The sequence below is a fragment of the Dendrobates tinctorius genome, unplaced genomic scaffold (genome assembly GCF_039654945.1).
Source record: "Dendrobates tinctorius isolate UK_male_01 unplaced genomic scaffold, ASM3965494v1 ptg000038l, whole genome shotgun sequence".
In the NCBI taxonomy this organism is placed as follows: domain Eukaryota; kingdom Metazoa; phylum Chordata; class Amphibia; order Anura; family Dendrobatidae; genus Dendrobates; species Dendrobates tinctorius.
Window position 1 is genome coordinate 11,195,179 of NW_027361706.1, and position 13,169 is coordinate 11,208,347.

The window sequence follows — 13,169 nt, forward strand, 5'->3', positions numbered from 1 at the left end:
CACAATAGGAATTCATCCTAGGTAATACAATTGTGCAAGTCCCAAAAACAGGAACAAAATTATTCACATTTCTCGTTGAAAACACCTAGCGCGGGCAAAGTACGATTTTTAAGTAATAATAATTTAAAATGGCCCCAATGACCATTGTGTGGGGGTCTCAAGTCCCTCATTTTGCCTGTATGTCCACAGTGAGAAAGCGAGCAGCCGTGGAGCAAGTGCGCTCTGCTTGATAGACCTCTAGCGGGGGTCTTAGCAGTGGGCCCCCCCAGTATGTGATATTTCAGGTTTAGCTGATAAATGTGGCTTGTGGCAAAATTTAAATAATAAGTTTTGAAACCAGGCAATCGTAAGTCGTCCAAACCGATCTGGTATTTAATTCCACAATACTCATTTTCTTAAGAATTTTTTGGGGGGCCTGGAAGAAATTACAATAAGGGAGACAAAATGGGGCAGGTCCTGACCTGATGCTCAGATTCTTGTCTAAAACTACAAGTGACCTCTCTGCCGGGCAATGAAATGTCAAAATCAAGAATGGAAGCCCCAAATCGGGGGGGGGGGGCGTATCAGCGAAACAGAACAATGCCAACATTGTGATCCAAGGGCAAAACTAAAGTGTTTGCCGTCACTCACTTCAAAATAAAAATTAGGTCAAATCTTTTCTGATCTTGACCATTACTGAATGTTCACAAGAGCAAAGGTGCAATTTAAATAAAAACGATGTAAGGAAAGCTGACATGTGGATTATATCTGGTATTGCAGCCGCATCCCATTTATTTAAGTGTTGCCATACTAGATATGTCCTTTTTGGGGCTGTTGCTGGACGAAATTGAGTTTCAGCTCCCTTCAAAGATTTTCTATTGGGCTCAGGTCTGGAGACTGGCTAGGCCTCTCCAGGACCTTGAAATGCTTCTTACGGAGCCACTCCTTAGTTGCTCTGGCTTTGTGTTTTGGGTAATTTTCATGTTGGAAGACCCAGCCACGACCCATCTTCAATGCTCTTACTGAGGGAAGGACGTTGTTGGCCAAAATCTAACGATACATGACCCCATCCGTCCTCCCTTCAATACGGTGCAATCGTCCTGTCCCTTTTGCAGAAAAGCACCCTCAAAGTATGATATTTCCCCCACCATGCTTCACGGTTGGGACAATGTTCTTGGGGTTGTACTCATCTTTCTTCCTCCAAACACGGCAAGTGGAGTTGATACCAAAAAGTTCTATTTTGGTCTCATCTAACCACAAGACCTTCTCCCATGCCTCCACTGGACAAATTAAGATGGTTATTGGTAAACTTCAAATGGGCTTGGACATGTGCTGGTGTGAACATGTGGACCCTGCAGGAGTTTAATCCATGACGGTGTAGTGTGTTACTAACGGTAATGTTTGAGGCTGTGGTCCCAGCTCTCTTCAGGTCATTGACCAGGTCCTCCCGTGTAGTTCTGGGCTGATTCCCATTATCCCCGCTGAGGGTAGTGATTGGCTGCAGCAGACACAACACATAGGACCACTGGAGTGGCTGCAGATTATCAGGTTATTTTTATTTTATCATTTAACCATAATTCATAGTTTGCAGCAATTTTAATAAAAACTTGGATAACACCTTTAAATTATCACGGGACCATACGTTCTAATCACAAGATGCAATCACAGCTAACAGGTACTTCTTAGGAGGGGAGAATTATGTTTTTGGAAATGTGGGTTCCAGCCATAGCAAGTTATGCAATAAGGCTACAAGGGAAAAAAAACACAAGGAAAAAAAAAGGTCTCAGGCACTGAAGCATTGCAGTACCTGCACGCGGTGCTTTGAAGGTTGAAAAAAGAAAATTCCCGAACCCCAACGATAGTGATCACAAAGCGATGGCAAATCAAACCCAAACAATCGTCATTGGCTTTGCTTGGATGGCAGGTACAGGAATTACTTTCCAGGCAGGGAACATCCCAGTAGCAAATTGCTGCTGGAAATTCTGATTATATATTGGCAACTGTGTGCAAAATCCACAGGAAACTGGAAAATCCAAGCCAAGGGGTGATGTCAGGTCGAGCTGAAGGAACCGTCAGAAGCGATCACTTCAACTCCTTGCTCGTAGGTCTCAAAGCATTACTAATGAAAAGGGCGAAACAACAAACTCGTCATCACGTAAGACCATAAGCGGCTGAAGCGCCGACAGCTTGGCATATGCCCGGAAACTGCAGCTGAAAGGGTTCTTTTGTACGTTCACATCACAGTGTTAGAAACTTGGGTCACGTTCACGGAAAACGGACTTGTGACAAATGTAGGAGATGTTCTCCTGTAGACAATGTTCTTTTGGGAATGGTTCCTTGAGGTTACCATGGAGGTGACTATTTTTCCGAGATGCTGCTCTATAGACCAGTCTACTGTCCAGATTGGACACGCTTGGCCTCGTTGTGGCTAATTTATCCTAATGGACAGATTTGGGGCTAAGCGCACATCGCTAAGGAAATGTGAACATGGCCTCAAACTAAGAGACCACTTTGGACTTTTAACACTTGTTACTGCGATCCGTCATCATCCATTTACAAGCTCTTCTCTCGTGAAAGCTGCAGTCCGATTTCGAAGAATTCAACGAGAAGGAATGCGGGGAATGCGACCTTCGGACCACCGATTACAGCAATCCCCTCGAAAAACTACAGCAGCCTTCTCACACAGAAAACAGTTACAAGGGTACATCGGAAATTGTGCAAAGAAAAAAAAAAGTGGACGGAGTAACGATAGACCCCATTACAATGGAAAATAAATAACCATCATCAACAGCGCCACCCTTGTCCACAGTCTGTGTCAGGTACTAAAGATCACAACATTTTAAGGGTGTTGTGTCATCAGAAAGTTAGCTTCAATATTTTTAACATTAAAAAAATCTGATTTCATTTCCGGTTACTTTTTGTTCTTCAATTATAATTTTTCATTACTAAAATAACATCTTTTCATTCTCACTCTGGCCACTAAGCATCATAATGGAGTGAAAAGTCCTGCTCTGTGCAGAAGTCTTTTCAGCAGTCTCATTATCGTGACGACAGGCACAGATAAGGCAGGATCCACCATTCATAATAAATAATGGTCACAGCTCAACTCCTCTCACTCCCTGCACAGATCCCTGAGCATGCCTAGAAAACACTCCCAATGGAAGTCAAAGAACATCTCCGGACTATCGTTACCCAAGATCCATGTAACTGCTGTAAAGACGATCTCTAAATGCTGGTAATGGAAGCTCAGACAAGATAATCGCCTACGAGTCCAGTAGATATTTGATCTTCTGATATTAAATGGGGCCAATCCTAAGATTGCTGTCTTGCGCTCTATTGTTGCTGAAAAGGTTTCTCACTTTATGGCACATCATTTATCCCTAACAATGCACAATGTCACAAGACCTAAGTCCAGATAGGACAGATGACACCTCCCGCATGCGGTACAGCTGCTCCGTTACTTAATCAGGGGCGGATGGCAAACACTGATATTTCCATAGTGATCTATGTGTTCTATTCACATCTGTGTGCAATATGTAAGGAAAGAAATAATGCCCACACTCTGCGCAGCTGCAGCCCCTGCGCCCCGGAATACTGCCCACACCCTGTGCAGCTGCAGCCCCTGCGCCCCGGAATACTGCCCACACCCTGCGCAGCTGCAGCCCCCGCGCCCCGGAATACTGCCCACACCCTGCGCAGCTGCAGCCCCCGCGCCCCGGAATACTGCCCACACCCTGCGCAGCTGCAGCCCCTGCGCCCAGGAATACTGCCCACACCCTGCGCAGCTGAAGCCCCGGAATACTGCCCACACCCTGTGCAGCTGCAGCCCCGGAATACTGCCCACACCCTGCGCAGCTGCAGCCCCGGAATACTGCCCACACCCTGCGCAGCTGCAGCCCCCGCGCCCCGGAATACTGCCCACACCCTGCGCAGCTGCAGCCCCCGCGCCACGGAATACTGCCCACACCCTGCGCAGCTGCAGCCCCCGCTCCCCGGAATACTGCCCACACCCTGCGCAGCTGCAGCCCCTGCGCCCAGGAATACTGCCCACACCCTGCGCAGCTGCAGCCCCGGAATACTGCCCACACCCTGCGCAGCTGCAGCCCCGGAATACTGCCCACACCCTGCGCAGCTGCAGCCCCGGAATACTGCCCACACCCTGCGCAGCTGCAGCCCCGGAATACTGCCCACACCCTGCGCAGCTGCAGCCCCGGAATACTGCCCACACCCTGCGCAGCTGCAGCCCCCGCGCCCCGGAATACTGCCCACACCCTGCGCAGCTGCAGCCCCCGTGCCCCAGAATACTGCCCACACCCTGCGCAGCTGCAGCCCCCGCACCCCGGAATACTGCCCACACCCTGCGCAGCTGCAGCCCCCGCGCCCCGGAATACTGCCCACACCCTGCGCAGCTGCAGCCCCCGCGCCCCGGAATACTGCCCACACCCTGCGCAGCTGCAGCCCCCGCGCCCCGGAATACTGCCCACACCCTGCGCAGCTGCAGCCCCCGCGCCCCGGAATACTGCCCACACCCTGCGCAGCTGCAGCCCCGGAATACTGCCCACACCCTGCGCAGCTGCAGCTCCTGCTCCCCGGGGCCTAAGCCTAACAATTAGTATATTAACTATGACGTACATAGCTCTCAGTTAATTCCATCTTACATATTCTGGAAGGAATAACACATAAGTGGACCATTACGGATGGCTGGAGCCGTAAAGAGGCGCCGTGATCAGTAAGGGACATTTTTCTTCACTTTCTCTGTATCTTTGTCTAGTGGAATAAATAAACAAACAATAAATAGTCCATGTTCACACTTGCAGGAAAAAAAAAAAGCAGCATTTTTGCAAGTTGCTGCACCAAAATATGCAAAGCCAACCTGCTCTGATTATTGTGTTTTTTATGCTTTTTTTCGGTCTTTTTTTATGTTGTTTTTTTTTTGTTTTGTTTTTTTTACTTTCAGACACACTGGAATTTTACCCTAAAAAATACAATTGTTTTTTACATGAATTTTTCAGACTCAAAAGAAACGCACAGCTCAACAGTCTTTAAAAGTACAGTGGAGTTTTCATGAAATCTGCACAAAAAAAATGCATAAAAATAAAAACACCGAGTGTATTGACGGATAATACCTCCAAAATATGGCAGACGTGCTCTAACTTTTTTTATTTTTAGATTTTTTTTTATAGATTCCTTTCAGATTTTTTTAGATTTTAGATTGGAGAAAAAAACAACCTTGTGTGACCGTATATGAAATCAGATGTGAGCGGAGATACATAGCCTAGGACAGCGATGGCGAACCTATGGCACGCAGAGCCCTCTCAGGTGGAACGCGGCATCGCCTGATCCTTGTTCCAGAGCTGCATCTTCCTGCCTCACACACTGAGCGGCGCGGCCGCGGCTGCATGACATCATCATTCAACTCCGCGGCCGCTGTGCCAGTAAGAGGAAGGAAGCTGCCGGCGCGCGGAGATGTGAGTGTGGCCGCTGTGCCAGTGAAGCTGCTGTGGTGTGTGGGTGTCAATGATGGGGAGAGGGCCAGTGATGGGAGTGATGGGGAGAGGACCAGTGATGGGAGTGATGGGGAGAGGGCAAATGATAAAAGTGATGGGGAGTGGGCAAATGGAGTGATGAGGAGTGGGCCAGTGATGGGAGTGATGGGGAGAGGGCCAATGAAGGGAGTGATGGGGAGAGGGCCAGTGATGGGAGTGATGGGGAGAGGGCCAATGAAGGGAGTGATGGGGAGAGGGCAAATGATGGGAGTGATGGGGAGTGGGCCAATGAAGGGAGTGATGGGGAGAGGGCCAGTGATGGGAGTGATGGGGAGAGGGCAAATGATGGGAGTGATGGGGAGTGGGCCAATGAAGGGAGTGATGGGGAGAGGGCCAGTGATGGGAGTGATGGGGAGTGGGCCAATGAAGGGAGTGATGGGGAGAGGGCCAGTGATGGGAGTGATGGGGAGAGGGCCAGTGATGGAAGTGATGGGGAGAGGGCCAGTGATGGAAGTGATGGGGAGAGGGCCAGAGATGGCAGTGATGGGGAGAGGGCCAGAGATGGCAGTGATGGGGAGAGGGCCAGTGATGGGCGTGATGGGGAGAGGGCCAGTGATGGAAGTGATAGGGAGAGGGCCAGTGATGGAAGTGATGGGGAGAGGGCCAGAGATGGAAGTGATGGGGAGAGGGCCAGTGATGGGAGTGATGGGGAGAGGGCCAGTGATGGGCGTGATGGGGAGAGGGCCAATGAAGGGAGTGATGGGGAGAGGGCCAGTGATGGGCGTGATGGGGAGAGGGCCAGTGATGGAAGTGATAGGGAGAGGGCCAGTGATGGAAGTGATGGGGAGAGGGCCAGAGATGGAAGTGATGGGGAGAGGGCCAGTGATGGGAGTGATGGGGAGAGGGCCAGTGATGGGAGTGATGGGGAGAGGGCCAGTGATGGGAGTGGGCCAGTGATGGGAGTGATGGGGAGAGGGCAAATGATGGGAGTGATGGGGAGAGGGCCAGTGATGGGAGTGATGGGGAGAGGGCCAGTGATGGGAGTGGGCCAGTGATGGAAGTGATGGGGAGAGGGCCAGTGATGGGAGTGATGGGGAGAGGGCAAATGATGGGAGTGATGGGGAGAGGACCAGTGATGGGAGTGATGGGGAGAGGGCAAATGATGGGAGTGATGGGGAGAGGGCCAGTGATGGGAGTGATGGGGAGAGGGCCAGTGATGGGAGTGGGCCAGTAATGGAAGTGATGGGGAGAGGGCAAATGATGGGAGTGATGGGGAGAGGGCCAATGATGGAAGTGATGGGGAGAGGGCCAGAGATGGCAGTGATGGGGAGAGGGCCAATGATGGGAGTGATGGGGAGAGGGCCAATGATGGGAGTGATGGGGAGAGGGCCAATGATGGGAGTGATGGGGAGAGGGCCAGTGATGGGAGTGATGGGGAGAGGGCCAGTGATGGGAGTGATGGGGAGAGGGCCAGTGATGGGAGTGATGGGGAGAGGGCCAGTGATGGGAGTGATGGGGAGAGGGCCAGAGATGGCAGTGATGGGGAGAGGGCCAATGAAGGGAGTGATGGGGAGAGGGCCAGTGATGGCAGTGATGGGGAGAGGGCCAGTGATGGGACTGATGGGGAGAGGGCCAGTGATGGGAGTGATGGGGAGAGGGCCAGTGATGGGAGTGATGGGGAGAGGGCCAGTGATGGGAGTGGGCCAGTGATGGAAGTGATGGGGAGAGGGCAAATGATGGGAGTGATGGGGAGAGGGCCAGTGATGGAAGTGATGGGGAGAGGGCCAATGATGGGAGTGATGGGGAGAGGGCCAGTGATGGGAGTGGGCCAGTGATGGAAGTGATGGGGAGAGGGCAAATGATGGGAGTGATGGGGAGAGGGCCAGTGATGGAAGTGATGGGGAGAGGGCCAGTGATGGCAGTGATGGGGAGAGGGCCAGTGATGGCAGTGATGGGGAGAGGGCCAGTGATGGCAGTGATGGGGAGAGGGCCAGTGATGGGAGTGATGGGGAGAGGGCCAGTGATGGGAGTGGGCCAGTGATGGAAGTGATGGGGAGAGGGCAAATGATGGGAGTGATGGGGAGAGGGCCAGTGATGGAAGTGATGGGGAGAGGGCCAATGATGGGAGTGATGGGGAGAGGGCCAATGATGGAAGTGATGGGGAGAGGGCCAGAGATGGCAGTGATGGGGAGAGGGCCAATGATGGGAGTGATGGGGAGAGGGCCAATGATGGGAGTGATGGGGAGAGGGCCAATGATGGAAGTGATGGGGAGAGGGCCAGTGATGGGAGTGATGGGGAGAGGGCCAGTGATGGGAGTGATGGGGAGAGGGCCAGTGATGGAAGTGATGGGGAGAGGGCCAGAGATGGCAGTGATGGGGAGAGGGCCAATGAAGGGAGTGATGGGGAGAGGGCCAGTGATGGCAGTGATGGGGAGAGGGCCAGTGATGGGAGTGGGCCAGTGATGGGAGTGATGGGGAGAGGGCAAATGATGGGAGTGATGGGGAGAGGACCAGTGATGGGAGTGATGGGGAGAGGGCAAATGATGGGAGTGATGGGGAGAGGACCAGTGATGGGAGTGATGGGGAGAGGGCAAATTATGGGAGTGATGGGGAGAGGGCCAGTGATGGGAGTGATGGGGAGAGGGCAAATGATGGGAGTGATGGGGAGAGGGCCAATGATGGAAGTGATGGGGAGAGGGCCAGAGATGGCAGTGATGGGGAGAGGGCCAATGATGGGAGTGATGGGGAGAGGGCCAGTGATGGGAGTGATGGGGAGAGGGCCAGTGATGGGAGTGATGGGGAGAGGGCAAATGATGGGAGTGATGGGGAGAGGGCCAATAATGGAAGTGATGGGGAGAGGGCCAGTGATGGGAGTGATGGGGAGAGGGCCAGTGATGGGGAGAGGGCAATGATGGGGTGATGGGGAGGAAATGATGGAGGAGTGGAATGGGCAATTTCTATATTACTACAAGAAGGGGATCATGATGGGGCATATTACTACAAGAAGGGGATCATGATGGGGCATTTCTGCATGAAGGGAATTATGATGGGGCATTTGGCACGTGTTGGCACTTCGTCATAAATAATTGGGTTTTATGTTGCAGTTTGGGCACTCGGTTTCAGAAAGGTTCGCCATCACTGGCCTAGGATAAAAACAAGGAGAGCAAACACCCTGAAGCAAGTAAATACATAGAAATAGTGTATGTAAATAACATAGGTAATTTTGTTGACATTGTTTTGATCAAAAAAAGCATAAAACTCATCGCACAGCAACAATGTTCCATCTGAATCCTGTTTTACGGTAGAAACTCCTGACAGATTCTGGAATATTGGGTAAAACATGACATGCTCTCCCAGCCTGAGGCTCGGGTCACACTAGCCGAGAGAATTGCAGTGTGATCCGATTCTACATTCAGTCAGTCCTTGGGAAGTGAACTGCACTCAGATGTCATCAGAGTGCAGCCAGATGGTCTCCACGCACTCACTGATTTGCATGGCGGAGCGTGATATGAATATCAGATCAAACAAGGGCACGATGCGGTTTTTTTTTCCCCAGACCGCATCTGTATGGGAAAAAAGAAAATCAGACGCGCACGATAGGCAAACATTGATCGAATCGCACTCGCACCGAAAATACACTCATCTGCACCTGCCCTTAAGAACACTCTTTTCCGGTCTAAAGCGCGTCTAAAGCCTGTCTAAACAAGCTGCCGATCGCCTGACAAACGAGCCAAACATTCGTTCGCTGGAAGAAATGATTTTTGAGCTTGCTAAAAAAAAAATAAATAAATAATCGTTCACTGTAAACAGGACCCTGCTGCCCAGAACACGATAGTCTTTGTGCACTCTGATCTGTGTGGAGTCCAAGGTGCAAATTAACCACAGGATCAGCGGAAGTTAGATGATTAATGACAATAACTGATCCATTGTATTGTCTGCACCAACACAGGCAGCTTCTACATTGTGAGCCGCGGGGACTGGGACAGAATGTGGGGCGCTCGGTTAGGACTCGAGCATGCTCAGATAACACCTTATCCCAGCACGATCGCTCACGTATCGTGTATCTTTCAGCGGTGGGATTCTGGAGGACACGGAACTCACGGAGTCACTTTTATCATCTATTCTTGCGGCAAGAGAAGCGGTATCGGGACCATGTAAAAAAGTAGGAAAAATATGGAAGTGGTAGAAATAAAAAGTCTAAAAAGTCAGGTAACAGTGGGGGCAGACATGATTTATTCTCACTGGGCCCAATGAGTTCTACGCTGGCGCTGGGGTCAATGTTTGGGTCACATCATCCACAACCTGCTGGTGGCGCTATGGAGCAGATCACTGTGAACAGGTGACATCTGGATCGGAGCTGTCACAATGGCAGAAAGTTGTGTCTGCGGCAGCTGTCACTGCACTGATTATCGGGCACACAGCACTGGATATGGGGGCAGAGACCCCCGTCAGTCCCCTCCCGTTACCTCCTCCTCCTCTGGATGCTCCCCGAGGCCGCCGTTCATCTCTAGCTCCTCAGCTCGGGTCCCCATGACTCTGGATGCGCCCTGCACCGGGAGCTGACGAGCCGCTGGATGGGGCAGCTCGGCCGGGACGTGGTGGCAGGATCTCTGCCTCCTGGAAGTGAGAGCGGGGGAAGTGCGCCGCCGCGGATAACGGCAAGGATGCGGCTCCTCCCCCTGGCGGCCGACACTGGAAGTGAAAGGGACAAAGCGGCGGCTCCAACTTTGCACAATGTCAACTCATCATCAGCAACAGAATCTCATCATCATCCACCATTGTCATCAGTCTCATCAATCATCATCAGTCATTATCATCTATATTATCATCATCCACCATTGTCATCAGTCTCATCAATCATCATCAGTCATTATCATCTATATTATCATCATCCATCATCACCATCATTCATTATTATATATATTATAATCATCAATTATTATCAATCTTATCATCATCACCATCAATCATGAATCTTATCAATCATTATCATCGCTCATTAATATCAATCTCATCATCATCCATCAATCATGATTATCAATCAATATCATCAATCATGATCAATTGTCATCATCATTATCCATCTTATCAATTATTATCCAATTAATGATCATCCATCATCATTATTATCAATCATCAAATTCATCATTGTCAATGATCGTCATCAAGCATTATCCATTTTTATGAATTATCTGTTATCATTATCCATCTTATTGATTATCATCAATCATTAAACCAATCATCCTCCTCATTATCAATGTTACCATTCATCCATCATTATCAATCAACAATTATCAAGTTCATCATTATCAATCATCGTCAGTCTTATCAATTATCAATCACCATCATTATCAATTTGTTTAAAATATTGTCAATCTTATCAATTTACATCCCAATCCTCAGATCATCATCATCATTATCATCAGTCTTATCAATCAATCTGCACTCAGATGTCATCCGAGTGCAGTCCGATTTTGTCACGGACCCATTGACTTGCATGGTCGATATTAATCCAACACTAAGATCAAAATCGGACGTGTCTCCACAATTTTCAGCAGGCCTCTCGATCTAAAGATAAAATCAGACATGGACATGTGAATGAGCCCAGGCACGAGGGTTATTTGTGAAAATCTCAGCTAGCGCTCGTATGCGGAAATCAGACAAGTGAATGACGCGTCAATCTTATCAATACATACCATCATCATCATCGCCGTCCTATGAGCCTAGAGACAAGTGTGTCATAAATATGAAGTCCTACCAATCCCTGGATTCCATGTTGTGGTATAGTTGGATCCACACCGTGCTGCCCCAACGCGCGTTTCGCATTGACTTCATCAGGGGGCGGAGGTATGTTCAGAGAGGACACACAACTGCTGAAAAACCACAATAAAAAATTCTGCTGCAGTTTATTTTTATTATTATTATACATTTATATAGCGCCATTTATTCCATGGCGCTTTACATGTGAAAAGGGGAAATATAGACAAGTATAATAAACATGTGTAAGACAAGGGACACACAAGTACATAAGGAGAGGGGACCCTGCCCGCGAGGACTCACAGTCTGCAGGGATGGGTGAGGATACAGTAGGAGAGGGTAGAGCTGGTTGTGCGGTGGTTCAGCAGACCGAGGATCAGTGCAGGCTGTAGGCTTGTCGGAACAGGTGGGTCTTCAGGTTCTTCTTGAAGGTTTCCGTTGATGGTGAGAGTCTGATGTGTTGGGGTAGAGAGTTCCAGAGTATGGGGGAAGCACGGGAGAAGTCTTGTATGCGGTTGTGGGAAGAAGAGATAAGGGGAGAGTAGAGAAGGAGATCTTGAGAGGATTGAAGCTTGCATGCTGGTAGGTACCGGGAGACCATGTCACAGATGTATGGAGGAGACAGGTTGTTGATGGCTTTGTATGTCATGGTTAGGGTTTTGAATTGGAGCCTCTGGGCAATAGGAAGCCAGTGAAGGGCCTGGCATAGAGGGGAGGCTGGGGAATAGCGGGGAGACAGGTGGATTAGTCGGGCAGCAGAGTGTAGGATGGACTGGAGCGGAGCCAGAGTGCTAGAGGGGAGGCCATAGAGTAGGAGGTTGCAGTAGTCGAGGCGGGAGATGATAAGAGCATGCACTAGTGTTTTTGTGGTTTCGTGGTTGAGGAATGAGCGGATCCGATTAGAGGCAATTTTGCAGCAATAAAGGGCAATATGACGGCTAGTTCTGAACAGACCCCAGGCTGAGAGGATACGTTCATGTATTGTGTCTTATGGACAAAAACAGCATTCTAAAACCACAGAAACTCACAGCAAAACGTATGCAGCTTTGCCAAGGGGCAATAGGTTACACATTGATGGGATGCTTTAACCCAGCTACAGCACTTTTTTAGGGGGGAGGGAGTGTTAAAAGGGGTAGTCGAGGTTTCTCATGAAAGTCTGGAGTCGCTAAACGTGGCTGCAGACTTGTGAATCCTCACAGAATTTTCGGGTGCATTCAGAGGGACAAAGCAATCATGTGAGCGATATTCATACTCCCGGCCACATTCAGACTAGACGTGCTCAGTCTCACTCAGTTCACCTATATTGAATGAGGCTGTGCATGTCTAGTAGGAATGTGTCTGGGAAGATGCACATTGCACAGCTGCCGTCACGTGACTGCTCGTTCTTGCTGCCGCCACTGGAAAATCCTAATAGTGCGTGATGTGATGATTCGCAAGTCTGCAGTCATATAGAGTTTCGTGATAAACCTAGACTACCCCTTTAAAGGGAACCTCACCAGGATTGGCCGATATCACTTATGGCCACCACCAGGCCCGGATTGATAATCTGCCCAGGCGGGCATTTGCCCGGTGGGCCGGCGTCTCCGAATTGCAAAGTGGCCGCGGACCCTTTAAAACTTTTGAAGAAGCCGGTCAGCGCGCGCTGTCTCGCGTGCACCCGCTGACAAGGCCGTGCGGCGGCCCCCCTAAAGTGTGCGCAGCAGCCGCGGCGGCCCCTGTTGATAAAGCGCGCACGGCAGCTGTGGCGGCACTTATCGTGACGTGTGTACGGCTGCCGCGACGGCACGACACTCAGTGGGGATGGCGCACACAGGGGCTTTATGCAAAAGGGTTTTTTCCTGCTCACCGTCACCGGCAAAATTCAGGATCCGCTCCAGCCTTATCTCCTCTGCATGTCTGGCGCTGCACCTGCTCCAATATCTTATCGCTTTACCCCTCAGCACAAGG

At 50.2% G+C, this 13,169-nt stretch overlaps 1 protein-coding gene across 1 annotated transcript in view; it reads right to left on the bottom strand.

Moving 5' to 3' along the window:
- The window catches only part of NINJ1 (ninjurin 1), a 30,751-nt gene extending 20,649 nt beyond the window's left edge, over positions 1 to 10,102 (bottom strand). The window contains exon 1 of the mRNA XM_073574197.1: positions 9,932 to 10,102. Within this exon, the coding sequence (XP_073430298.1) occupies positions 9,932 to 9,997 (66 nt within the window). The 5' untranslated portion in view covers positions 9,998 to 10,102. The remainder of the gene's footprint in view (positions 1 to 9,931) is intronic.
- Positions 10,103 to 13,169: the final 3,067 nt, after the last annotated feature.